General features: G+C 42.8%; 1 protein-coding gene across 5 annotated transcripts; it reads left to right on the top strand.

The window, feature by feature from the left end:
* Positions 1–10: 10 nt before the first annotated feature.
* Positions 11–26,982, top strand: LOC129819819 (integrator complex subunit 3). 5 transcript variants are annotated; one of them, XM_055876432.1, is made up of 29 exons: positions 11–341; positions 1,017–1,100; positions 2,879–2,962; positions 4,752–4,865; positions 5,019–5,103; positions 5,298–5,364; positions 5,907–6,048; positions 6,430–6,559; positions 6,671–6,768; positions 6,966–7,157; positions 7,365–7,452; positions 9,256–9,335; positions 9,746–9,837; positions 10,079–10,197; positions 10,864–10,986; positions 11,494–11,626; positions 12,335–12,389; positions 13,021–13,124; positions 13,216–13,380; positions 13,723–13,876; positions 16,003–16,071; positions 16,176–16,251; positions 16,385–16,498; positions 21,705–21,753; positions 21,850–22,017; positions 25,068–25,168; positions 25,329–25,401; positions 25,544–25,700; positions 25,973–26,982. In XM_055876432.1, exons 1-29 carry the CDS (start codon positions 258–260, stop codon positions 26,048–26,050), a joined length of 3,078 nt encoding a protein of 1,025 aa, XP_055732407.1. In that variant the 5' UTR covers positions 11–257; the 3' UTR covers positions 26,051–26,982. The 5 variants fall into 5 exon arrangements, with proteins under 5 accessions (XP_055732407.1, XP_055732405.1, XP_055732406.1 ...); XM_055876430.1 differs by having other exon boundaries at positions 10,079–10,209; positions 10,864–10,992; XM_055876431.1 differs by having other exon boundaries at positions 6,430–6,565; positions 10,864–10,992.
* The last annotated feature ends 143 nt before the right edge of the window (positions 26,983–27,125 follow it).

Here is a 27,125-nt window from a genome sequence, read left to right as displayed (position 1 = left end):
TACTTCCGCTAGGCCACCATGCCCTCCGGAAGTTAGTTTGTTTTATTCGAACACTGTCGAAAGCACCGGAGTGAGACTGAAAGGTGGACTAACCAAGTTTAAAAAAAACACGGTGTCCGACGAAGACCGTGTAAAAAGAGTCTAAACAACTGTCTATTGTTAGAGCCGATCCATTGCTACTAGAAAACCATTTAGAATTTCCCCCGAACCACAGTGTCTAACCCCGCAAGTCCTCTGGGGCCAGACGAAGCGAGGCGATGGAGCCTTCACCGGCAAAGGGGAAACCACAGGGTCGCCTATTGGTGTCCACGACCCTGGACGCAAAAGATGAGCTGGAGGAGGTAGGGCTACTATAAAACATTCTCAAGAATTTTTGCTACATCATACGAACAGCTGTTCAACCACACAGCACGTTATAAAACATTCACTACAAAGACACGGAACCATTTTACAAAATAGCCTGTATGTTGCTAGCTAGCTATCATTCAGCAAGTTTGGTTACTAATTGGAAATTGCATTTTATAGTCTGGCATGTGTATGTTTGCAGTAAGTATTTTCGCTATGTTGACTTGAGTTTAAATGATGGGGAATCCAGCAGAATTTAGCGTAGCATTTAGCATGCTATTTTGGTAAACATAGATGAGACACGAGCCCGTGCACATGCGCAAAGCTAATCATACACATGTCAATAAAGTACCTTTTCTGACAAAAGGTAGTGATCCTTCCCCTAAAAAAATCAAGAGCCTAACCCCCACACGGTTAAGGCATTTTCATACAGTAGCTAGCTCAATTGACAGTGATCATCGTTCTATTGTTGTTTGTGTGCAGCCTTAATGTGTGATTTGTGTGTGCATGATTTCTCTGACTTGTTGTTCCCATGTGTTTTAGTGTGCTGTGTTGTTCTTTGTGTGGCATTTTGTGTGTGTGTGTATGCATTGTGAATTGTGAACAATTAGGCCTATCTATGCTTCTGGGTGTCTTTGTGGTTAACGTTCCTTTTTTGTTGTGTTCATTAGCGGTTGGAGAGGTGTGTGGGGATCGTTACTTCATTGACAAATGGCCTGTCGGAGCGTGAAGCCAACGATGCCATCACAGCTAATGTGAGTCCCTCGCCCTCACACTAATAGTCCACCACCATGGGATGGGACTCTACATACTAGAATATGCAGATGAGATGTAGCTACTTACATATTTTAGTTGAGCCTTAGGCTCTACATTACATTAGTTGTATAGCATAGGATTGAATCTAATAGAATGTGACTATGGTCAGAGTAATCAGTTGCTTAGCAATTGAGCTGTTCTCATACACATTTCTGCATTGCCCTTTGTAAATGTTAGTACTCAAAGGATGTGATGCATATGCTACATAAGCATATTGATATGTGTAAGATTATACAGTATGCTACTTGTAGGCTAGGTGGGTCGTTCAGCCTCAGAAAGCACAAGAAAGAGGATTTCGAAACCCACCATCTCAGATTGTTCTGAAATAGTTTCTGTAGTTATTAACAGATACGATTACCATTCCTGAAACATTATTTTGTTCAAATATAATTTGATCTCTGAGAAATATAGCTAATTGATTCCACTCAAATAACCTATTTACATTTTTCGGATTCAGATAATATTCAATAAATATAGTATCCAACATCGGATTTGGCCCAAACTTTTTCCTACCAATTAGTAAGACCTGAGGAGTAGTTTTGTTGTTGTCAAAAGCCACCCATGGACCCCCAGCACTCCACGCCAATCCCACCCCAACAACCAGTATACAGTATCAGTTTTCTGTTTGACAAGCAGTATGAAGCTATGGCTTGGAGTAGGCCTCTTGCTTCTCCATACTATGTAATGTGTTCCCTGTGAATCTAGTGACTTTTTTCTCCCCTGTTGAGAGAAATTAGTCATTGAAGTCACTTGCATTATTTACCATAAAGTAATATGAAAGTACCATGTTAAGACTGCTAGATGGCGGTGTTCCTGCTATACAGCCACACTCTTGTCATTTGTGCTGGTCTCTTGTGTTTATTAAATAGATCACAATATTTCCTTTGCAACTCTGGTTAGAAAACCAATAGATTTGTCTCATGAAAATAAATTGTGTTGTCATCCTCACAATTCAAGCCAGTCCTCCATGAAAGCAATATGTTAGCCCTAATAGCAACCTAATGCTTCAACCCAACTCTCGTGGAATAGTCCAAAAGTGACTGCTCTCTGAGAGGGCTATCCCTACGCAATTCTCATATGAAAACTTATCCTACAAGCCCAAACTTTGATGGAGAAATGGGCTAGGGTCTAAAATGTAGTGACAACTCCAATAAAATAATGAATTGCATGGCACTCTTATGTTTTTCAATAAAGTTATTAGGAAACAGCTCTAAATGTATTGTAATTTGTGACATGTACTATTAAACACAACACAATCTAATATCATTACAATTGCAAAGCACTATACAGTTAGCTTAATTTCTCAGATAAAATTACATTTCATCAAAATAATTTCAGGAATGCCAATCTTACCTGTTTCTAACTACAAAAACAATTTCAAGAATCTGAGATGGTGGGTGTCATGGCCTGCTGAAATGACATGGAATGTAATATGTTGAATTGAATAGGTTCAAGTTACATGAAGCCCTAATACGACTGAAGCCTCCTTCGTCAACACCATGAATGTGGAGGCTACAGCCCCATCAAATGACATTATTTTTGTCACATGCTTCATAAACAACAGGTGTAGACTAACAGTGAAATGCTTACTTACGGGCCCTCCCTACAATGCAGAGAGCGAGAGAAATAATCATAAATTACACAATGAGTAACGATAACTTGGTCAGGGCTAGGTTACATGGTATCATATATTGTCCTCATCTCCTCCCTTCTCTAGGTGTGTAAAGGCCCACAGCAGCACGAGGAGGTGTGTCTGGGACTCTTTGCTCTGCTGCTCACAGAACCCCCACAGGCACAGAGGGTAAGGCCTCATTACTACCATATACATGATCATTGTCATACTTCATATCATTATCATACACGTTACCATTTCACATGGTCATTATGGTTGCCAGACGGAGCTCATTTCAGGTACATTCAACATTTTCACATCTTGGTCTAATTTCGTTATTGCATTTTCAAAATACTCTGGAATAGTTTTCCTGTTCGCCGGAAGTCGAAAGCCAATTCTGGGAGACTCCGAGTCAAACCAGGAGGGTCGGAAAGCTCTCATGATCATGTCTCCATTGATTGCATTCACTATACACACACCAATATTTATACACACCTCACATGGTTTGAATTAGCTTACATAGTGACTCTTGTGAGTGCACTAAAAATAGTGTGCTGTTATCAACACCCTAATACCTTGAATACTTTAGGCTACAGGATATGTGAATGGAATTATAGACTCCAAATACTCTACCACCCAGTGTTGTAAAGTACTTAAGTAGTACTTTAAAGTATTTTTACTTAAGTTGTTTTTGGGGTATCTGTACTTTACATTACTATTTATATTTTTGGCAACTTTTACTTTTACTCTATACATTTTCCCTGACACCCAAAAGTGCTCGTTACAATTCACAAACTTATCAAGAGAACATGCCTGGTCACCCCTACTGCCTCTGATCTGGCGGACTCACTAAACACACATGCTTTGTTTGTAAATTATGTCTGAGTGTGCCCCTGGCTCTCTATAAGTTAAAAATTAAAAAATACAATTGTGCCACTTAATATAAGGAACTTTAAAATATTTTTACTTTTGATACTGAAGCACATCTTAGCAATTCCATTTACTTTTGATACATAAGTACATTTAAAACCAAATACTTTAAATACTTTGAGTAATTTTCTATTAAGGTATCTTTACTTTTACTCAAGTATGACAATTGAGTACTTTCCCCACCACTGCTACATACCAATCTATACATCACATACACTGTAAACACTTCACAAATGTTCATGCTAAACTCTGAAGCCTCACTGTCCTTGTCAGTGTTTATGGCTTTCACGCAACAAACATCACACACACAGTACAGACACTAATATTTATTACACCGTCACACAACACTATAAATACACACACTGCAGCCTCCTAAACCACTGTGTGTGATTACCAGTATCACACACACTTTATGCACATCTCACTTCCTCTAACACCGCTGTTATATATGTGTGTGTGTGTATATATATACACACACACTTTCAGACTGTAGACTATCATTACACCTTATGATGGTAAATGAACATTTCCACCGTAAGGTTTGGTAGAATGGGGCTGTTGGGGAAATCAATAGAAATTATTTAGAGAATGGTGAAGTTCTGATCCAGAGTCTGGTGTAGTGGTTAGCCCTCCAGAGTCCGGACCACATCACCCTGACAACATGGCTACTAATCCCATCTCCTTCCTGTCTGTCTTCCTCTATCCGTCTCCCCTAAACATTCTGACTTTCACTGTCCATATATCATTTTTATTATTATTGTTTATAGAAGTTCACCATTCTTAAAAAAAAAAAAAACATTTTTTTTAAAGAATGGTGAACTTCTATAATATTCCTGTGGTGCCTCTAAATCCTTGTCATCTTTACATGTTTGACTGGGTGCCCAATTTAATCCACATTACAGTATTTATACATAGCCCCTATTGATGCACAAAGCTGTTCGTTATCACACTGTGTTGTATGTACACTGTACAGTATGTCCATATGCTGCAAAGCAAATTAGCCTTTCGTCATATAACACGTTTGTATTCTCTACTCTAATCTCCACAGTGCTACAGAGACCTGACCCTGGTGAATAGGGACGGCATGAACGTGGTCCTGATCAAGATCAACCAGATCCTTATGGAGAAGTTCCTCAAGCTGCAAGACGTGTGCCGCACACAGGTAAACAGTTTGTCTCCGTGTAGAAAAGGCAGAAACGGTTTCTGTGCTCTCAATTTAATTAGCTTTATTGACACAAAATACACATGTAGATTTTGATGTTTTCTAATGAGTAAGTGATTGACTAATGATCCCCCCCCCTCTCTCTCCTTTCAGTTGGTGTGGTTGGTGAGGGAGCTGGTGAAGAGTGGCGTAATCGGAGCGGACGGCATCCTCATGACCCTTATGAAGCAGATCGCAGGTTAGTCCGTTCACCATGTGTACTGTTGGTTTCACTGCATTGAGATGCAGAGCAAATCTTTCTGCCAATGCACAAAGTAGTATATTGTCTTGTTTTACCGTTGCACAAAATGGCTTCCTCACCTTTTTTGTTTATTTTGTCTGTGTGTTGGTTTGCTTGATTGAGCAGCTATGTGGCTTTTTTTCTGTGTCCAGGAGGAGACATCACTAATAAGAACCTGTGGCTGGCTGAGAATGTGCTGGACATACTGGTGGAACAAAGGTGTGTTGGCGAGTGGAGTTCAACAGGAAACACTCTTTCACTCCAGTATTGTCATGTAATAAAAGTCCAACTGGTTCATAGGGCAAAAACATATCTCACACAATTATTTTTAACATAATCTCATGCTTTGAAGTAGGCTCATAACACATGAGAAGGGCTTACTAAGACAAACTTCCAAAAGGACTAATTTGAGGCAGAAGTTGAACAGAAATCAATCTCTGCCTTTTTTGTTGAGTGCTCCAACTCTTTTCTGCCTCGAGTTAGTCCTTTTGGAAGTTTTCCTTAGTTTTCCTTAGTTAGCCCTTTTCAGGATTGTTGTTATTGAGCACCCCTCGGTTCCTTTTTCTGCTCAACACACTCACACTTTGTGGAAGTTTGGACTCATCTGGTTTACCATACAACAAACCCACAAGAACTACAATCATCTCTATCTCTTTTTCTGCTCAACACACTCACACTTTGTGGAAGTTTGGACTCATCTGGTTTACCATACAACAAACCCACAAGAGCTACAATCATCTCTATCTCTTTTTTTTCCTCAGGGAGTGGGTGCTGAAGAGTGGCATGCTGATAGCCATGTCCGTGTACACCTACCTGCGCCTCATCGTGGACCACGGCACCCCGGCCCTGCTGGTCCTCAGACAGAAGGAGGTGGACTTCTGTATCGGCCTGCTCCGAGAGAAGGTGAGGGAGGAGAGGAATGAAGGAGGGAGTGATGTAATGGGATCAGTGAGGTAAGGAGAAGAGCAATATAGTGAGTAAGGGAATGAGGGAGGAGTACATTTCAAGGTTGGAAGGAGGGAGAGGAAAGCGGGTGGAGTATAGTTAAGCTAAACCCCTGAGGGGGGGGGGGGGGGGTACAGAATTGGAGTGAAGATGTTTGTGGATTCTTGATGGAAGGAGGACTGATAAGAAAGAAGATTTGTCATATTCTATATGCCCAAGAACACAGACTGTTATTATACTGTATCTAGGTTTGACATGGAGGAATTTCCACACAGCAATGAAGTAATTGAATGAGTAATGACATTTTCCTCTCTCTCTTCTACCCTCGTCCCTGTCTAGTTTATGGAGTGTTTTATCATTGGGAGAGACCTGGTGCGTCTGCTGCAGATTGTGGCCCGGATCCCGGAGATGGAGCTGCTGTGGAAAGACCTGCTCCACAACCCCCAGGCCCTGAGCCCTCAGTTCACTGGTAAGGGTAAGAGAGTGTCGCTCAGCACGAGGGGGGGGGATGTGTCTGAGAGACTTGTGGCTCAGCTCTATACCTCTCTCTTTCTCGCTCCCTCTCCATCTGGTTCTATAGGCTTGCTGCAGCTCCTGACCGCTCGCACATCCCGGAAGTTCCTGGCTTGTCGCCTCACACCAGACATGGAGACCAAACTGCTCTTCATGACCTCCAGGGTAAACACACACACACACACACTACAACACTTCTCAGCATGGTACGAACACACACACACACACACTACAACACTTCTCAGGATGGTACGAACACACACACACACACACTACAACACTTCTCAGAACAGTACAAACACATGTATGGTACATGCATATACACATTCCTTTATGCCTATCCTGTCCTTCTGTCCCTGTAGGTGCGTTTTGGCCAGCAGAAGCGATACCAGGACTGGTTCCAGAGACAATACCTGTCCACGGCAGAAAGCCAGTCGCTGCGCTGCGACCTGATTCGCTACATCTGCGGCGTGGTGCACCCATCCAATGAGGTGTTGAGCTCCGACATCCTGCCCCGCTGGGCTATCATTGGCTGGCTGCTCACCACCTGCACAGTAAGGGGCGGGGCAAAGATGGCTAACGCTTTATTTTGCACTTACGCCAATGATGATTTCCTGTCTGTTAATTAAGTAGACAATAAAGCCTTTTCAATTTGAATTTACCTAGTATTTACAGCTATTTAACTGGACGTTACCCATAAATAACATTGTTAAATAGTAATCACATTGTAATAAATACATTTTTATTACTTACGTCTTCAGTCTAACGTGGCGGCCTCCAACGCCAAGCTGGCCCTGTTCTACGACTGGCTCTTCTTCAGCCCAGAGAAGGACAGCATCATGAACATAGGTAAGAGGGGGGGGGGGACGGGGACAAGTATTTGATACACTGCAGGTTTTCCTACTTACAAAGCATGTAGAGGTCTGTCATTTTTATCATAGGTAAACTTCAACTGTGAGAGACGGAATCTAAAACAAAATTCCAGAATGATTTTTAAGTAATTAATTTGCATTTTATTGCATGACATAAGTATTTGATACATCAGAAAAGCAGAACTTAATATTTGGTACAGAAACCTTTGTTTGCAATTACAGAGATCATGCGTTTCCTGTAGTTTTTGACCAGGTTTGCACACACAGCAGCAGGGATTTTGGCCCACTCCTCCATACAGACCTTCTCCAGATCCTTCAGGTTTCGGGGCTGTCGCTGGGCAGTACGGACTTTCAGCTCCCTCCAAAGATTTTCTATTGGGTTCAGGTCTGGAGACTGGCTAGGCCACTCCAGGACCTTGAGATGCTTCTTAAGATGCTTCTTACTCCTTAGTTGCCCTGGCTGTGTGTTTCGGGTCGTTGTCATGCTGGAAGACCCAGCCACGACCCATCTTCAATGCTCTTACTGAGGGAAGGAGGTTGTTGGCCAAGATCTCGCGATACATGGCCCCATCCATCCTCCCCTCAATACGGTGCAGTCGACCTGTCCCCTTTGCAGAAAAGCATCCCCAAAGAAGGATGTTTCCACCTCCATGCTTCACGGTTGGGATGGTGTTCTTGGGGTTGTACTCATCCTTCTTCCTCCAAACACGGCGAGTGGAGTTTAGACCAAAAAGCTCTATTTGTCTCATCAGACCACATGACCTTCTCCCATTCCTCCTCTGGATCATCCAGATGGTCATTGGCAAACTGCAGACGGGCCTGGACATCCGCTGGCTTGAGCAGGGGGACCTTGCGTGCGCTGCACGATTTTAATCCATGACAGTGTAGTGTGTTACTAATGGTTTTCTTTGAGACTGTGGTCCCAGCTCTCTTCAGGTCATTGACCAGGTCCTGCCGTGTAGTTCTGGGCTGATCCCTCACCTTCCTCATGATCATTGATGCCCCACGAGGTGAGATCTTGCATGGAGCCCCAGACCGAGGGTGATTGACCGTCATCTTGAACTTCTTCCATTTTCTAATAATTGCGCCAACTGTAGTTGCCTTCTCACCAAGCTGCTTGCCTATTGTCCTGTAGCCCATCCCAGCCTTGTGCAGGTCTACAATTTTATCCCTGATGTCCTTACACAGCTCTCTGGTCTTGGCCATTGTGGAGAGGTTGGAGTCTGTTTGATTGAGTGTGTGGACAGGTGTCTTTTATACAGGTAACGAGTTCAAACAGGTGCAGTTAATACAGGTAATGAGTGGAGAACAGGAGGGCTTCTTAAAGAAAAACTAACAGGTCTGTGAGAGACGGAATTCCTACTGGTTGGTAGGTGATCAAATACTTATGTCATGCAATAAAATGCAAATTAATTACTTAAAAATCATACAATGTGATTTTCTGGATTTTTGTTTAAGATTCCGTCTCTCACAGTATAAGTGTACCTATGAGAAAAATGACAGACCTCTACATGCTTTCTAAGTAGGAACACCTGCAGAATTGGCAGTGTATCAAGTACTTGTTCTCCCCACTGTATCTCTTCATGTAAGGGGCCAAATGTATAGAATTAGGAAAACATGTTTTTGAATGCTGGGTTATTGTTATATTAGAATAACAGAAAGAGGTCACAAGATGGACGCCTTTCTGCTATCACCTTCTCTCTGCCACAGTATGCACTGTTTTCTCTTCCCTTTCTGTTTTCATGGTTTACCCATCCATTCTCTCTTCCCCCTCCCTCAGAGCCGGCCATCTTGGTGATGCACCACTCCATGAAGCCTCATCCAGCCATCACTGCCACTCTCCTGGACTTCATGTGTCGGGTGAGTGGATGCACACATTACACAATGGAGCTCATTCATATCACTTATCTATGGTGAATTTGCTGCTTTTTTTAGCTATTCAAAGTGGAATAGACTTTGTTGATACGTGCTTCATGCTCCATGTGTTAGCAAAGCATTAGAGAGTGAAGAGATGTTTTTACATTTCCTGCAGTATTCACCCGTTTGGTCTGACTTGGGAAACGAGTGGTAAATTTACAGCAGTGGGGAAGTTTAATGACAACTTTAATTAGTGTTTGTTGTGCCATGCTTTAGAGAAGTTAGTTGTGTGGTATTTTGGCCTTCTCTCAGATGTTTGACTCATCTCCTCTTTTGACTCCTTCTTGCCTTCAGTTGATCCTACTCTGTTTTGCTCTCTTTTCTCCACCCGCCCTCCTCTTTCTCCCTCACAGATCATCCCTCACTTTTTCCCCCCTCTGGAAGGGCAGGTGCGTCAGGGAGTCTTCAACTCTCTCACCTTCATCATGGAGAAAAGAGTGCTGGCGTGAGTCTCTCTCTCACGCATACATAAACACACCACCGCCATCAAAGGATTTATTTGACCATAGACCTTGTCACAATTATGCATAAACAAATTAATATTATATTTCAATTGAACCTATATTTTTGATCCAATGATTTTGGTATTGTCAGGGATTTAGTTATTTTATTCCATTTTGTGTCAGTGGATCTTCATCAGCCTTATTGTAACCACGTATATGTCTGTCTGTCTTTTCCTCCCTCAGTCACCTAGCCCCACTCTTTGACAACCCCAAACTGGACCGGGAGCTGCGCTCCATGCTGAGGGAACGCTTCCCAGAGTTCTGCAGTTCCCCCTCACCCCCCACCGAGGGAAGGGATGAAGGTACAAATGAAAGTAATGAAACTTTTATTTATTAACATGAATGAATGAATAAATCAACACTATTGGTGGTCTTTAAAGAGGAAGGTCTTTACACAGCTCATTACAGTTACAGACATGCAAAATAAACGTCCCTCATCTGCAACCATCCTCCCCCGGACATGCACAATAACACTAATCAATATTGTCAGGTTGGGAATCATAAAGAAGCAACCTTTGAATCATGCTTTATGATATTGGTAGAGTTGAAATGGCCTCTTTCTAGCAACAGTAGGGAAACTAGACCTTGTCTTTTGAATACTCTAGTCCCTAGAGCTCAGGCTGTTGTGCCAACTGAAAGTGGCTTTGGGTAAAAGTGTCTGTTGAATTAGAGCTTGTTCCATCTTGAACAGGAACCGTAAAGTAGAGTGCTTTATTGACTTTATTGAATTGCAACTGACCATTTAAAACATGAATTGTCCCCACTAAATATCGCTTGATTAAATAATTGATCCTAGTGTTAATGTTTAACTACTTTGAATAAGGTTAACCAGGAAAATAATGTGTGTGTGTGTGTGTTTTTGGAGGGATATATCTAACTAAGCTGTTATTCGTGTTGCCTTTATCTGAGAACCTTCTGTTGCCTTGCCTCTACTCTACAATGCCGTCTAATCACCCTTCGCTCCTCAGTGAAAATGGAGGAGTCTGTTTCCTTGGAGATGGACAATCATGTGTTGCTGGACAAGGAGGACGGTTGCTATGACAACACGGAGGCTGCCTTCAGCGACGATGAGGAGGAGATTAACAACAAGGGTGAGGGTAAGGAAGGACACATTTTATTACTGCACTCAACCCATATAATAGATCCTGTTTTATAACCACCAGACTCGCAACACTTAAATTGGTACAATCTATTCCACTGCATTTTACACCAAATAACCACTAACGTGATCTATCCTGGTCCCAGATCTGTTTGTGCTGTCATGCCAACTTCTATGGATGACAATGACCATAGGAGTTGGATAGGCCTGGTCCCAGATCTGTTTGGGCTGTCTATCACTAGCATAATCTCAACTCCGATTATCACCACATTAGATTTGTTTTGCTTTCATCCCCCCTTTTCCACGTAGATCAGCAGCTTAATACATTAACACTGCTTTTAGCTTAGATGAAACCAAATCAGAAACGTGCATGTGAAAGCAATTTAGAAACCCACAAACCAATTCAAAAGACTGGAAACATATTAGGGCCTCAATCTCACTCTGCTTCTTACTAATCCACTTCAAGTCATTGGCTGACCTCTCATTTTGGTTATTACAGGAAATAAAAAGCGGGAGTTCCGATTCCACCCAATCAAAGAGGCCATTATTGAGGAGCCCGCTGACATCACTCCCTACGTGGACCAATTGGACGACATGATGAAGGAGAAGGTGTTGCAGTTACAGAAAGGAAGGTCAGTTGAGTGGATGTGACTTGACAATGCCCTCGCATCATAACATTATTTGTCTAACAAACAAGCACACTCCATTTAATTAAATTCAATTAGCGTTATTGGCATAAGACATTACCAAAGCAAACATATCGGAATATATGATTTTTCATTCATGGCAGCTTAACACTCAATCTTTCACATTCGCTGACATTCTCAGTCAGATCCTCAGTCACACGTGCCCGATCCCAAATCAAAGACCATGGAGAGCTACTGGGTGCGCAGTCTTTTGTTCCACCCCAGCACTAATGCACTTGTTTCCAGCTAATCATGGTCCTCTTCAGTTTCGACCTTGATTATTTCAATCAGGTGGGTTACTGTGGGGCGAGAACAAAGGCTTTGCACACCCAGTAGCTTTTCACGACCAGTGTTGGAGATCCCCGCTCTTCCCGTTCACACTGTTAGCTTATGTATAGAATGAGGAGGCGTTGACAATAATGCCGTACGCTTCACGCCTCTGCCTAGCTCACTAGTAGGTTGGGTTGTTTCTGCCATTTTCCGTCCATTGATTTGAGTTGATTTGGAGGGCCGCTTTCATACCTCCCCCAATCGCTCCCATTGCTGTCATTGCTGATTGCAACAACATTGGTGATTGCAGCGCTGGAAGTCTTTTTTTTAATTCAAAATGGGCTCATTAATAATTATTTCCTTTCCCATCTGTCCCTCCAACAGTGACACTGAGACACATTGTGAAGTCATGCAGGAGATCGTGGATCTGATCTTGGAGGTGAGTGAACTGAAATAATAATGTAGTCTGAATAACATGGGCTTAAATCCAGATATTTATTGGGGGTTATCATACACTGAGTGTACAAAACATGAAGGACACCTCTTAATGTTGAGTTGCACCCCTGCCCTTTTGCCTTCAGAACAGCCTCAATTCGTCGGAGCATGGACTCCGCAAGGTGTTGAAAGCGTTCCACAGGGATGTTGGCCCATGTTGACTCAATGCTTCCCACAGTTATCAAGTTGGCTGGGTGTCCTTTGGGTGTTGGACCATTCTTGATACACACAGGAAACTGTTATGTGAAAAACGCAGAAGCGTTGCACCTACTACCATACCCTGTTCAAAGGCACTTAAATGTTTTGTCTTGCCCATTCACCCTCTGAAGGGCACACATACACAATCAATTGTCTCAAGGCTTAAAAGTATTTCTTTAACCTGTCTCCTCCCCTTAATCTACTCTGATTGAAGTGAATTTAACAAGTGACATCAATAAGGGATCATAGACTGACCAGGTGAAAGCTGTCATGGAAAGAACAGGTGTTCTTAATGTTTTGTACACTCAGTGTATATCTTGTGGAGGGAAATGGGAATTCTCTGTGTTTTATTGATGTTCCCGCTCTCTCTCTCTCAGGAGGACTTTGAGTCAGAGCAGATGTCCACTCTGGCCTCCTGTCTGGCCGAGCTCTTCAAGGGCCACTTCAGAGGAGACGTGCTTCCCGACGAGATCACAGAAGAGTAAGTGTGTGTGTGCGGCCTCTGCCGTACATTTGTGTAAACATGAGAGAATATATCTTTTTAAGTATTAACTGTGTTTGTTTGTTCCCAGGTCGCTGGAGGAGTCTGTGTGTAAGCCTGTGTGCCTGGTGTTCAGGAACCTGTGTCAGATGCAGGAGGACAACAGTGGCTTCTCAGTGCTGCTGGAGATGCTGGCGGAGCTCTACCAGAAACAGCCCAAGATCGGCTACCACCTGCTTTACTACCTCAAGGCCAGGTGAGGGCACTGGGCCCAACACACTGCTTAGCATTAGCTTTAAAAATGATTGGGGACCCCTTGGCTTCAGGGAGGCTGAGGGAGAGATTTTGTTGTCTGCCTGAAGTTACTGATTATCTAGCTCCTTTCCTATAACCGTGCACTGTTTTAGTTTCTCTAATGCTGCTGGTAATGTTCCTTCTACTGCGATAAAGCCGTCATTGGAGACATGAGTCTGTACACATTTTTGCCATCTAACGGCTCTGTTGGTTTAACATCATTTGATCTAACGTTGTTGCACCATTGTTGGATTTTAGCTGAAACCTAGTTCTAACATTGTTGTAACATCGTCTCCCACCACAGTAAAGCGGCGATGGGGAAGATGAGTCTGTATGAGTCTTTTGCCCAGGCCACAGCGCTAGGAGACCTGCACACCTGTCTGATGATGGATATGAAGGCCTGCCAGGAGGACGACATCAGGCTCCTCTGCTATCTCACACCATCCATCTACACCGAGGTACACGCAAACACCATCTTCAGAGATGGACTTTTTCCAAATGTTGTTGTGTTACAGGCTGAATTTAAAATGGGTTAAATTGAGATTTTGAGTCACAATACCCCATAATGTCAAAGTGGAATTGTGTTTTAAAAAATGTTTATAAAATAAAAAGTAGAAATGGCTTGAATCAGTAAGTATTCAACCCTTTTGTTATGGTAAGCCTAAATAAGTTCAGGAGTAAAAATGTCACATGGACTCACTCTGTGTGCAGTAATTGTGTTTACCATGATTTGTAAATGATTACCTTATCTCTGTACCCCACAAACAATTATCTGTAAGGTCCCTCATTTGAGCAGGGAATTTCAAACACAGATTCAACCACAAAGACCAGGGAGGTTTTCCAATGGTTCGCAAAGAAGGGCACCTATTGGTAGATGGGTAAAACAAAGCAGACATTGAATATCCCTTTGAGCATTGTGCAGTAATTACACTTTGGATGGTGGATCAATACACCCAGTCACTACAAAGATACAGGCGTCCTTCCTAACTCAGTTGCCGGAGAGGAAGGAAACCGCTCAGGGATTTCACCATGAGGTCAATGGTGATGGGAGATAACTGAGGATTGTTCAACAACAATGTAGCTACCCCACAATACTAACATAAATAAGAGTGAAAAGAAGACATTTTAAAAAATGTAGCAGGGATATTAACTTTTTGTCCTGAATACAAAACGGTATGTTTGGGGAAAATCCAGCATGACACATCACTGAGTACCACTCTTCATATTTTCATGCATGGTGGTGGCTGCATCATGTTATGGGTATGCTTGTCATCAGCAGGGACTAGAGTTTTTTTTAGGGTAAAAATAAACGGATTAGAGCTAAGCACAGGTATAATCCTAGAGAGAAATTGTGTTCAGTCTGCTCTCAAGCAGACACTGGGAGACATTCACCTTTCAGCAGGATAATTACCTAAAACACAAGACCAAATATACACTGTAGTCGCTTACCAAGACGCCATTGCATATTCCTGAGTGGACTAGTTACAGTTTTGATTTAAATCAGCATGAAAATCTATGACAAGACTTGAAAATGGCTGCCTAGCAATGATCAAGAACCAACTTGACAGAGCTTAATTTTAAAAAAGAATAATGGGCAAATATTGTACAATCCATGTGTGCAAATCTCTTAGACACTCTCCCATGAAGACTCACAGCTGTAATAGCTGCCAAACATGTCTTGACTCAGGGGGTTGAATACATATCTAATCAAGATATATAAGTGTTCTATTTTCCATAAAAAATTATGTTCTGTTGGAATTCTTCTTTGACAAAAAATTACAATTTAAATCCATTTTAATCCCATTTTAACTCAACAAAATGTGGAAAAAGTCAAGGGGTGTGAATATTCCTCGGAAAGTATACAGACCCCTTCCCTTTTCCACATTTTGTTATGTTACAGCCTTATAACATTTGTTAAATTGTTTTTTTCCTCTAGGATTATACCAGAAATTTTTGCAAATGTATTAAAGATAAACTTCTTATTTACATAAGTATTCAGACCCTTTGCGATGAGACTCGAAATTGAGCTCGGGTGCATCCTTGAGATGTTTCGACAACTTGATTGGTGTCCACCTGTGGTCAATTCAATTGATTGGAAAAGCACACAGTCCCAGTCCCTCGACACAAGTCCCAAAGTTGCCATGAGGTCGAAATAATTATCCGTAGAGCTCAGAGACAGGATTGTGTCGAGGCACAAATCTGGGGAAGGGTACCAACGAAGATTGAACTCTTTGTAAATGTGATCTATAGATATTTTTTCTATATATAAATTTGCTAAAATTTCTAAACTTTATTTGCTTTTTCATTATGGGGTATTGTGTGTAGATTGAGGGAATTTAAAAAAACATATTTTAGAATAAGGCTGCAACTTAACAAAATGTGGAAAAATTCCAGGTGTCTGAATACTTTCCAAATGTACTGTATATGTTGAGGTCAAGACCATCTCATTTACATAAAAAACACACTCATTCACCCAACACACTCATTCACCCAACACACTCATTCGCCCAACACACTCATTCGCCCAACACACTCATTCGCCCAACACCGTTTGACTGCTGATATCTCCCTCCTCTCTCTGTAGTTCCCAGATGAGACATTGCGCAGCGCAGAGCTACTCAACATGATTGTAGCCGTCATCGATTCAACACAGGTAATTCAACCACACTCACACAAAAATATGCTGTACTGCGTAGTATTTTTCTCCTTCAACCCTCCCATCTCACTCCCTCATCTCTCTTTGTATTCTTTTTTCAGCTGCAGGAGCTGATGTGTCACGTGATGATTGGCAATCTGGTGATGTTCCGCAAGGACTCTGTCCTCAATATCCTCAGTGAGTCACGTATAATGTCAAAACACACACCCAGACTTAAAAACACAGACTCATAGTGCTTGTGTCTGCTGAATGTTATCAGTCTCCATATTGTAGTGTGCTTGTGTCTAACTGTATGAAATATTGTTTACAGTCCAGTCTCTGGATTGGGAGACGTTTGAGCAGTACAGCACCTGGCAGCTCTTCCTGGCCCACAGCATCCCACTGGAGACCATTATCCCCATCCTGCAGCACCTAAAGTACAAAGGTGAGATAAACACAAAGGCCTAGACACTGCTCTCCACTATTCTTAGCTAAATCACTAAGACTGTTGACCCCCCTACACGTGGAAATTGCCCTGTATAGATGGGGCCAAATTTAAATGTTTCCAACAGAAGAGCTACACAAATCATATGCATGACCATGGCAGCAATTGAAATAGCTTTTTGGAGATGGGGTAATTATCAGATGATGATGATGATGGTGAGGACACAACAGTTAACCTTACACAAGACTGAATCCAAACATTACAATGTTGATTTTTATGTGCATTTTACACTTACTGTACTTTTCACATCATAAGAAAAAACGATAACGAGGGTTTGAGTGAGAGGTCTAGCTGGTGTCGCCAAGTGGTCACACATCTCTCCAAACTGTGCACAGTTCTTAAGTTTATGACTGAAGGAAGATCTTTCAACTGTAAGGTGTTTTTGAGCGCTCTTAGCTTTGTCATTGTGGAACTGAAGAAAGCACCATTGTAGTTTTTTGTTTGGAACACAGCCCTTCGTCCCCGCCATCACACATAAACATTCCATTATTAATCGCAATCTGGATCAGGTGGGCATCATTGGAAAGCTTTTTCTATTGCCAATGTGGCTATCTAAGTTATAATCAAATTTGATTTGTCGTATGTGCCGAATACAACAGGTGTAGACCTTACCGTGAAATGCTTACTTACAAGCCCTTAACCAACAATGCAGTTCAAGAAATAAAGTTACAAAATTATTTACTAAATAAATCAAATAAAACGTAACACAATAAAATAACAATACTGAGGCTATATACAGGGGGTACCGGTGCCGAGTCAATGCACGGGGGTACAGGTTAGTCGAGGTAATTTGTACATGTAGGTAGGGGTAAAGGGACTATGCATAGTTAATAAACAGCGAGTAGCAGCAGTGTAAAAACAAAGGGGGGGGGGGGGGTCAATGTAAGTAGTCTGGGTGGCCATTTGATTGTTCAGCAGTCTTATGGATTGGGGGTAGAAGTTGTTAAGGAGCCTTTTGGACCTAGACTTGGTGCTCCGGTACCGCTTGCCGTGCGGTAGCAGAGAGAACAGTTTATGACTTGGGTGACTGGAGTCTTCAGCAATTTTTTGGGGCCTTCCTCTGACACCACCTAGTATATAAGTCCTGGATGGTAGGAAGCTTGGCCCCAGCGATGTACTCGGCTTCATGTACTACCTTCTGTAGCGCCTTACGGTCGGATGCCGAGCAGTTGCCATACCAGGCGGTGATGCAACCGGGGCTCCCGAGTGGCGCAGTGGTCTAAGGCACTGCATCTCAGAGCTTGAGGTGTCACTATAGACACCCTGGTTCGAATCCAGGCTGTATAACAACCGTCCATGATTGGGAGTCCCACAGGGCAGCGCAGAATTGGCCCAGCGTCGTCCGGGTTTGATCTTAACTGGCTTGCCTAGTAAATAAAGGTTCATTTTAAACTGATCAGTTTGCTCTCGATGGTGAAGCTGTAGAACATTTTGAGGATCTGGGGACCCATGCCAAATATTTTCTCTTGCGGGGGGAAAAGGTATTGCCGTGCCCTCTTCACGACTGTCTTGGTGTGTTTGGACTAGAGGTCGACCGATTAATCGGAATGGCCGATTAATTAGTGCCGATTTCAAGTTTTCATAACTATCGGAAATCGTTAATTTTGGACGCCGATTTTGCCGATTTAAAATTTTGTAATTTTTTTTATATATATATTTTTTTTTTATATATTTTTTTACACCTTTATTTAACTAGGCACGTCAGTTAAGAACACATTCTTATTTTCAATGACGGCCTAGGAACGGTGGGTTAACTGCCTTGTTCAGAGGCAGAACGACAGATTTTTACCTTGTCAGCTCAGGGATTCAATCTTGCAACCTTACGGTTAACTAGTCCAACGCTCTAACCACCTGCCTCACGAGGAGCCCTCCTGTTACGCGAGAACAGTAAGAAGCCAAGGTAAGTTGCTAGCTAGCATTAAACTTATCTTATAAAAAACAATCAATCATAATCACTAGTTATAACTACACATGGTTGATGACATTACTAGTTATCTAGCGTGTCCTGCATGGCATATAATCGATGCAGTGCACATTCGCGAAAAAGGACTGTCGTTGCTCCAATGTGTACCTAACCATAAACATCAATGCCTTTCTTAAAATCAATACACAGAAGTATATATTTTTTAAACCTGCATATTTAGCTAAAAGAAATCCAGGTTAGCAGGCAATATTAACTAGGTGAAATTGTGTCACTTCTCTTGCACGCAGAGTCAGGGTATATGCAACAGTTTGGGCCGCCTGGCTCATTGCGAACTAATTTGCCAGAATTTTACGTAATTATGACATAACATTGAAGGTTGTGCAATGTAACAGGAATATTTAGACTTATGGATGCCACCCGTTAGTTAAATACGGAACGGTTCCATATTTCACTGGAAGAAAAAACGTGTTGTTTTCGAGATGATAGTTTCCGGATAAGGCTCGTATTTCTGTGTGTTATTATGTTATAATTAAGTCTATGATTTGATAGAGCAGTCTGGCTGAGCGATGGTAGGCACCAGCAGGCTCGTAAGCATTCATTCAAACAGCACTTTCGTGCGTTTTGCCAGCAGCTCTTCGCAATGCTTCAAGCATTGTGCTGTTTATGACTTGAAGCCTATCAACTCCCGAGATTAGGCTGGTGTAACCGATGTGAAATGGCTAGCTAGTTAGCGGGGTGCGCGCTAATAGCGTTTCAAACGTCACTCGCTCTGAGACTTGGAGTAGTTGTTCCCCTTGCTCTGCATGGGTAACGCTGCTTCGAGGGTGGCTGTTGTTGATGTGTTCCTGGTTCAAGCCCAGGTAGCGGCGAGGAGAGGGATGGAAGCTATACTGTTACACTGGCAATACTCAAGTGCTTATAAGAACATCCAATAGTCAAAGGTATATGAAATACAAATCATATAGAGAGAAATAGTCCTATAATTCCTATAATAACTACAGCCTAAAACTTCTTACCTGGGAGTTTGATGAGCCAGGCAGCCCAAACTGTTGCATATACCCTGACTCTGCGTAAAATGAACGCAAGAGAAGTGACACAATTTCCTTAGATAATATTGCCTGCTAACATGAATTTCTTTTAACTAAATATGCAGGTTTAAAAAAAATATACTTCCATGTATTGATTTTAAGAAAGGCATTGGTGTTTATGGTTAGGTACATTCGTGCAACGATTGTGCTTTTTTCCCAAATGCGCTTTTGTTAAATCATCCCCCGTTTGGCGAAGTTGGCTGTCTTTGTTAGGAAGAAATAGTCTTCACAGTTCGCAACGAGCCAGGCGGCCCAAACTGCTGCATATACCCTGACTCTGTTGCACAGAACGCAAGAGAAGTGACACAATCTCCCAAGTTAAAAGAAATTCATGTTAGCAGGCAAAAATATATACTAATAAAAATACATACTTTTGTATTGATTTTAAGAAAGGCTTTGATGTTTATGGTTAGGTACACATTGGTGCAACAACACTGCTTTTTTCGCAAATGCGCTTGTTATATCACCCATTTGGCGAAGTAGGCTGTGATTCAATGATAAATTAACATGCACCGCATCGATTATATGCAATGCAGGACAAGCTAGTTAAACTAGTAATATCATCAACCATGTGTAGTTAACCAGTGATTATGTTAAGATTGATTGATTTTTACAAGATATGTTTAATGCTAGCTAGCACCTTACCTTGGCTCCTTGCTGCACTCGCATAACAGGTAGTCAGCCTGCCACGCAGTCTCCTCGTGGAGTGCAATGTAATCGGCCATAACTGGTGTCCAAAAATGACGATTACCGATTGTTATGAAAACTTGAAATCGGCCCTAATTAATCGGCCATTCCGATTAATCCGTCGACCTCTAGTCTAGTTTTTTCCCCTCTGGTTGCACATTTGACATGCTGGTAGAAATTTGGTAAAAAGGATTTAAGTTTGCCTACATTAAAGTCCCCAACCACAAGGAGCACCGCTTCTGGATGAGCATTTTCTTATTCGCTTATGGTCTTATACAGCTCATTGAGTGCGGTCTTAGTGCCAGCATCGGCTTGTGGTGGTAAATAGATGGCTACGAAAAATATAGATAGTGTGGTCTACAGTTTATCATGAGTTACGCTACCTCAGGCGAGCAATGACTCGGTGAAACTTAAGATATTACAGTTTTTAATGTCCCGTTGGGAGGATAGTCTCGAGCAGAGAGATCATCCAGTTTATTTTCCAGTGATTGCATGTTGGCCAATAGAACAGATGGTAAAAGCGGGTTACCTACTCGCCAACGAATTCTCAAAAGGCACTCCGATCTCCTACCCCTGTATTTCCGTCTTTTCTTCACGCGAATGACGGTGATTTGGGCCTGGTCTCGTAGAACCAGTATATCCTTTGCGTCAGACTCATTAAATAAATAATATTTGTCCAGATCGAGGTGAGTAATTGCTGTTCTGATATCCAGAACCTCTTTTCGGTCATAGTAGACGGTAGCAGCAACATTATGTACCAAATAAGTTAAAAACAATGTGAAAAAACACACAACAGCACAGTTGGTTAGGAGCCTGTAAAACGGCAGCCATTCCCTCTGGCGCCATTATTATAAAATAACGTCTTAGTGTTAGGCTTTCAAAAGTCACTTCAGACAATCAGATGGTAATTTTAGTGCGCATAGAATGTCATGAGTGCATTGAAGTGTGTGTTCTGCGGCAAATGTTCTCTACAATACGACAAACCAGCTCTTTCTGTTCAGGACAACCCAGGGTATAACGCATGTCATCCTGTGGCTCAAACATAGCAATCATAAATGTTGATACTGTAAATGACATGAGTTTTCAAATATGGATATGTGAAGTGCACATTTGGACTTACAGGGGCATTTCCCTCAGACAACATGTGTAAAAGTAGCCCAATTATTGGGGGGGGGGGGGCATCTTCTTGTGCGCGGTGCTCAAGTTTATACCGGCTGTCAGTCAAAACCCACCGTGCTGTGAAGCGGACAACCTGAGTTCTGACGTCATGTATAGCGTGTTAATGTTATGTTAATAGCTGACAGTTAAGCTACTACCAGCTTATCTTTAGAATATTTGAGCTGGGTATGCTATTGACCTTTACTAAAATGTGTTAATGGTTCTACACTGTTCTTTCCTGATATTACCACTGGCATAATATGCTCATGTTGTATCTCTTCCTTTCCAGAACACCCAGAAGCACTCTCCTGTTTGCTGTTGCAACTACGCAGGGAAAAGTAAGCTATAGTTACGGGTACATATCTCTGCAAATTAATAAAAACAAGACTACAGTGGAACCAGTACTGATCCCTGTGGTGCTCCTTCCCCTTTAGGCCCAGTGGGGAGATGGTGAAGATGGTGCTCAGTCGGCCCTGCCACCCGGAGGACCAGTTCACCACCAGTATCCTGCGCCACTGGGCGGCCAAGCACGACGACGTCCTGGGGGAACACATCAAGGCCCTGCTCATCAAGAACAACAACCTGCCACGCAAACGCCAGAGGTGACTACGAGTCCACCACTTTCCATTTTTTTAAAAGATGGAGTTTTTACCCCAATCTTAATAGTTTTCTTTACCTTCAGAGAAGATCTTTGATGTAACGTCAATCCACTGTTTGGATATTGCTAATGTTGTCATCCAATAGTTTTTAATTGGTTCGCTACACTTTCTAAAATAGCTCACACATACACCAAACAGTGGGGCAAAAAAGTATTTAGTCAGCCACCAATTGTGCAAGTTCTCCCACTTAAAAAGATGAGAGAGGCCTGTAATTTTCATCATATGTACACTTCAACTATGACAGACAAAATGAGAAAAGAAAATCCAGAAAATCACATTGTAGGATTTTTTATGAATTTATTTGCAAATTATGGTGGAAAATAAGTATTTGGTCAATAACAAAAGTTTATCTCAATACAAACGTTACAAACGTTTTCTGTAAGTCTTCACAAGGTTTTCACACACTGTTGCTGGTATTTTGGCCCATTCCTCCATGCAGATCTCCTCTAGAGCAGTGATGTTTTGGGGCTGTTGCTGGGAAACACGGACTTTCAACTCCCTCCAAAGATTTTCTATGGTGTTGAGATCTGGAGACTGGCTAGGCCACTCCAGGACCTTGAGATGCTTCTTACGAAGCCACTCCTTCGTTGCCCGGGCGGTGTGTTTGGGATCATTGTCATGCTGAAAGACCCAGCCACGTTTCATCTTCAATGCCCTTGCTGATGGTAGGCTTTGTTACTTTGGTCCCAGCTCTCTGCAGGTCATTCACTAGGTCCCCCCGTGTGGTTCTGGGATTTTTACTCACCGTTCTTGTGATCATTTTGACCCCACGGGGTGAGATCTTGCGTGGAGCCCCAGATCGAGGGAGATTATCAGTGGTCTTGTATATCTTCCATTTCCTAATAAATGCTCCCACAGTTGATTTCTTCAAACCCAGCTGCTTACCTATTGCAGATTAAGTCTTCCCAGCCTGGTGCAGGTCTACAACTTTGTTTCTGGTGTCCTTTGACAGCTCTTTGGACTTGGCCATAGTGGAGTTTGGAGTGTGACTGTTTGAGGTTGTGGACAGGTGCCTTTTATACTGATAACAAGTTCAAACAGGTGCCATTAATACAGGTAACGAGTGGAGGACAGAGGAGCCTCTTAAAGAACTTAAAGAAATTACAGGTCTGTGAGAGCCAGAAATCTTGCTTGTTTGTAGGTGACCAAATAATTATTTTCCATCATAATTTGCAAATAAATTCATTAAAAATCCTACAATGTGATTTTCAGGATTTTTTTTTCTCATTTTGTCTGTCATAGTTGAAGTGTACCTATGATGAAAATTACAGGCCTCTCATCTTTTTAAGTGGGAGAACTTGCACAATTGGTGGCTGACTAAATACTTTTTTCCCCCACTGTATATACAAAGAATGTGGACACCCCTTCAAATTAGTGGATTTGGCTATTTCAGCCACACCTGCTGTTGACAGGTGTATAAAATCGAGCACACAGCCATGCAATTTCCATAGACATACATTGGCATTAGAATGGCCCGTACTGAAGAGCTCAGTGACTTTCAACGTGGCGCCGTCATATGGATGCCACCTTTCCAACAAGTCAGTTCGTCAAATTTCTGTCCTGCTAGACTTGCCCCGGTCAACTGTAAGTGCAAACGTCTAGAAGCAACAACTGCTCAGCCACAAAGTGGTAGGCCACACAACCTCACAGAACGGGTCCGCCGAGTGCTGAAGCGCATAGCGCATAAAAATTGTCTGTCCTCAGTTGCAACACTCACTACCGAGTTCCAAATTGCCTCTGGAAGCAACGTCAGCACAACAACTGTTCGTCGGGAGCTTCATGAAATAGGTTTTCATGGCCGAGCAGCAGCGCACAAGCCTAAGATCACCATGCACAATGCCAAGCGTCAGCTGGAGTGGTGTAAAGCTCGCCGCAATTGGACTTTGGAGCAGTGGAAACGCATTTTCTGGAGTGATGAATCACGCTTCAGTCTGGCAGTCCGACGGACGAATTTGGGTTTGGTGGATGCCAGGAGAATGCTACCTGCCCCAATGCATAGTGTCAAGTTTGGTGGAGGACGAATAATGGTCTGTTTCTCATGGTTCGGGCTAGGCCCCTTTAGTTTCAGTGAAGGGAAATGTTAATGCTACAGCATACAATGACATTCTAGGCTCCCTACTTTGTGGCTGTTTCAGCATGACAATGCCCCTGTGCACAAAGCGGGGACCATACAGAAATGGTTTGTCGAGATGTCTGTGGAAGAACTTGACTGGCCTGCACAGAGCCCTGACCTGAACCCTATCAAACACCTTTGGGATGAATTGGAACGCTGACTGCCAGCCAGGCCTAATCGCCCAACATCAGTGCCCGACCTTCCTAGTGTGCTTGTGACTAAATAGAAGCAAGTCCCGGCAACAATGTTCCAACATCAAGTGGAAAGCCCTCCCAGAAGAGTGGAGCCTGTTAAAGCAGCAAAGGGGGGACCAACTTAATATTAATGCCCAGGATTTTGGAATGAGATGTTCAACGAGCAGATGTTTTGGTCATATAGTGTACTTCGATTCAACCTATAGCGCAACACTTTCACTCCAGAAGATCTGGGTTCGACTTAGAGTTTTTTTTAAATTCGGCAGAACTGTTTCCAAAGATTTAAAGTACAACTTTTCGTACTCGTGTTCCATGCATTGTTTACTTCACCGCGCTTTCCGTAAGTCAAACTGATATATTCTCGAGGTAAGAAAAACAATTATCATTGGTGTAAAAGTCTTAATCTCTTTAACTGAATACACCCACATGGGTTTAAATGCTTCAGAATGGTTTTCTAGTGTTTCTGTTCATTGATGTTGAGCTTTTGTTGATTTTAACTGCACTGCAAATAGCCTGAGTGATCACCCATGGTCTTGATTATAAGTTGAATTGGTTGTTTAAATGCTGGGCTGGAACAAAAGCCTGCACACTGTGTTGATGATCGTTAGGTTAAAGCCTGGCCACAGTAGTGTTCCTGTTCACTGGAGTATAAGGAAGGAGTGTTTTATTGTCTGTGTGTCTCCCAGTCTGCGTAGCTCCAGCAGTAAACTGGCCCAGCTGACCCTGGAACAGATCCTGGAGCACATGGACAACCTGAGGCTGAACCTCAGCAACACCAAGAACAGCTGTGAGACACACTGTTTTACTATTCTAAAACACATCTCTCCTGCAATAGCAACAAACTAACACCGCCTTATACACTTACCTTAGTATCCCCCAAACACATGTCTAACCCAGTGATAAGTACCGTACCGTGAACTCTGACCCTTCTGTCTGTGTGTCCCCAGTCTTCACACAGACACCCATCCTGCAGGCACTGCAGCACGTCCAGGCCAGCTGTGACGAGGCCCACAAGATGAGGTGAGACCCCAGACTCTCTTCCTGTCCTCAGAGGATCATTTAAAGAGGCTATGAATAACACAGTTACTAGGAGTGTCTTATAGGGGTTTAAGAGTATGACAGGATTGTACATGTGTCCCCTCTTTCTGTCTCCGCCACTCAGATTCAGCGACCTGTTTTCATTGGCAGAGGAGTATGAAGAGCCCTCCTCCAAGCCTCCCAAGTCACGGCGCAAGGCCCCCGCTTCCTCTCCTCGGTCGCGTAAGGGAGCGGCCACCCCTATTAGCAACGAGGAAGAAAGCGCATCCAGTAGTGCCTCGGTAGGTCCTCCTATGAGAGAGACTCTGTGTTAAGATGAGCCTCACATAGTCCCATACCCTTTTACACTCCAGCACCAGGATTAGATTTAGGTTCTATTAATTGCTGATTAACGGAACCTAAACTGTTATTCAGGAACTATTTTGTGTCTCACTCAGCTGTGTAATTATAGTTTCAATATTAATAAAACAATGTTTAGCTCTCTTGGTTTCAGAGGCTATTTCGGTCTCCACTTGTTCCTCAACCCTCCTTTTTATTTCCACCCCTACTCCAGGAGGAAGAGGACTCCAAACCCAAAGCTCCCAAGAGGAAGAGGAAAGGCTCATCAGCGGTGGCCTCGGACAGCGACTGAGAGCCCCACAACCAACCCGCTCCCACCTGCCATAGTGACATCCCTGAAGACAGGACCATCAGCCAACCAGCTTCTCCAAACCACTGAGGAAACCACGCCCCCAGAGACACTCAACAAGAGGGGGCGGGACTCCTCCGCGTGGACTCTAATGCTACTGGCCGGAGCCATGGAGACGCTCTTCCTCTCCTCTCACTGGTCATTGGCTGCTTTGTGTCAGGTGGTCTGGCTGGATTGGTCAGGGGGGGCATTCCAAAGCGCTCGAGAAGCGAGGGGAAATGCCAGTCGCCGTGGCACAGACTGAAACACAAACAGAAACACTGTTACGAGACTGTGTCCTTGAGGAAAGGATTACATGACTAGACTTAGGATGTTTAGGGGAAGTGGATGTGTTGCTCTATTGTCACTTAGTGGTCCGCCTATCACAATGCACTTGGAGACATCAGACCGACAAAGCATTTTATAAGCCATGGCCATGATGACCGACCAACCAGCAAGACCATCCAGTCCAGTCAATTTTAAGAGGCACATGTGGAAGGTTAGGTTTAGGTGATTCATCCCGTTCCTAGAAAGAAGAGTCACCTCTGTCACAATCCCACCCCCCCAGAAAGAAAAAATAATAATCCTTCCTGCGTCTGAAAAAAAACTTTAACTATTGGTTGATAAACATACCTGTTACCTGTTCCTGTTCACTCTTCATTTCTGATTGGCCAGAAGCGAGAACATGGACACACACACTCTCTCATTGGATAATTTTAACCACAGATGGTTGGACTGTATGCGAGGTCAGAAATAAAGACTGTATGAATGGAGGAGCCAGAAGTAGTCGCTGAACTTTTTAATGGAAATGTCTTTCTACTGAACTATTTTCATAAAAAAGGTCATAACTATGTTAAATGATTATGATATTAATAAAAAAAAGGGCTAAAAAATAACTGGTGTGGAGATATAGTCTTATGTAATGTGTTTGACTATTATCTTTAAATAACAAATTTAATGTTGCATGTTAAGTATGATTCAGGCTTATGGTTGAGTTTTCACACTGCAGCACAGCTCACACCAGTCAATGCTGTAACAC

The sequence above is a fragment of the Salvelinus fontinalis genome, chromosome 22 (genome assembly GCF_029448725.1).
Source record: "Salvelinus fontinalis isolate EN_2023a chromosome 22, ASM2944872v1, whole genome shotgun sequence".
NCBI classification, from domain to species: domain Eukaryota; kingdom Metazoa; phylum Chordata; class Actinopteri; order Salmoniformes; family Salmonidae; genus Salvelinus; species Salvelinus fontinalis.
This window is presented reverse-complemented; position numbering and strand designations above follow the sequence as displayed.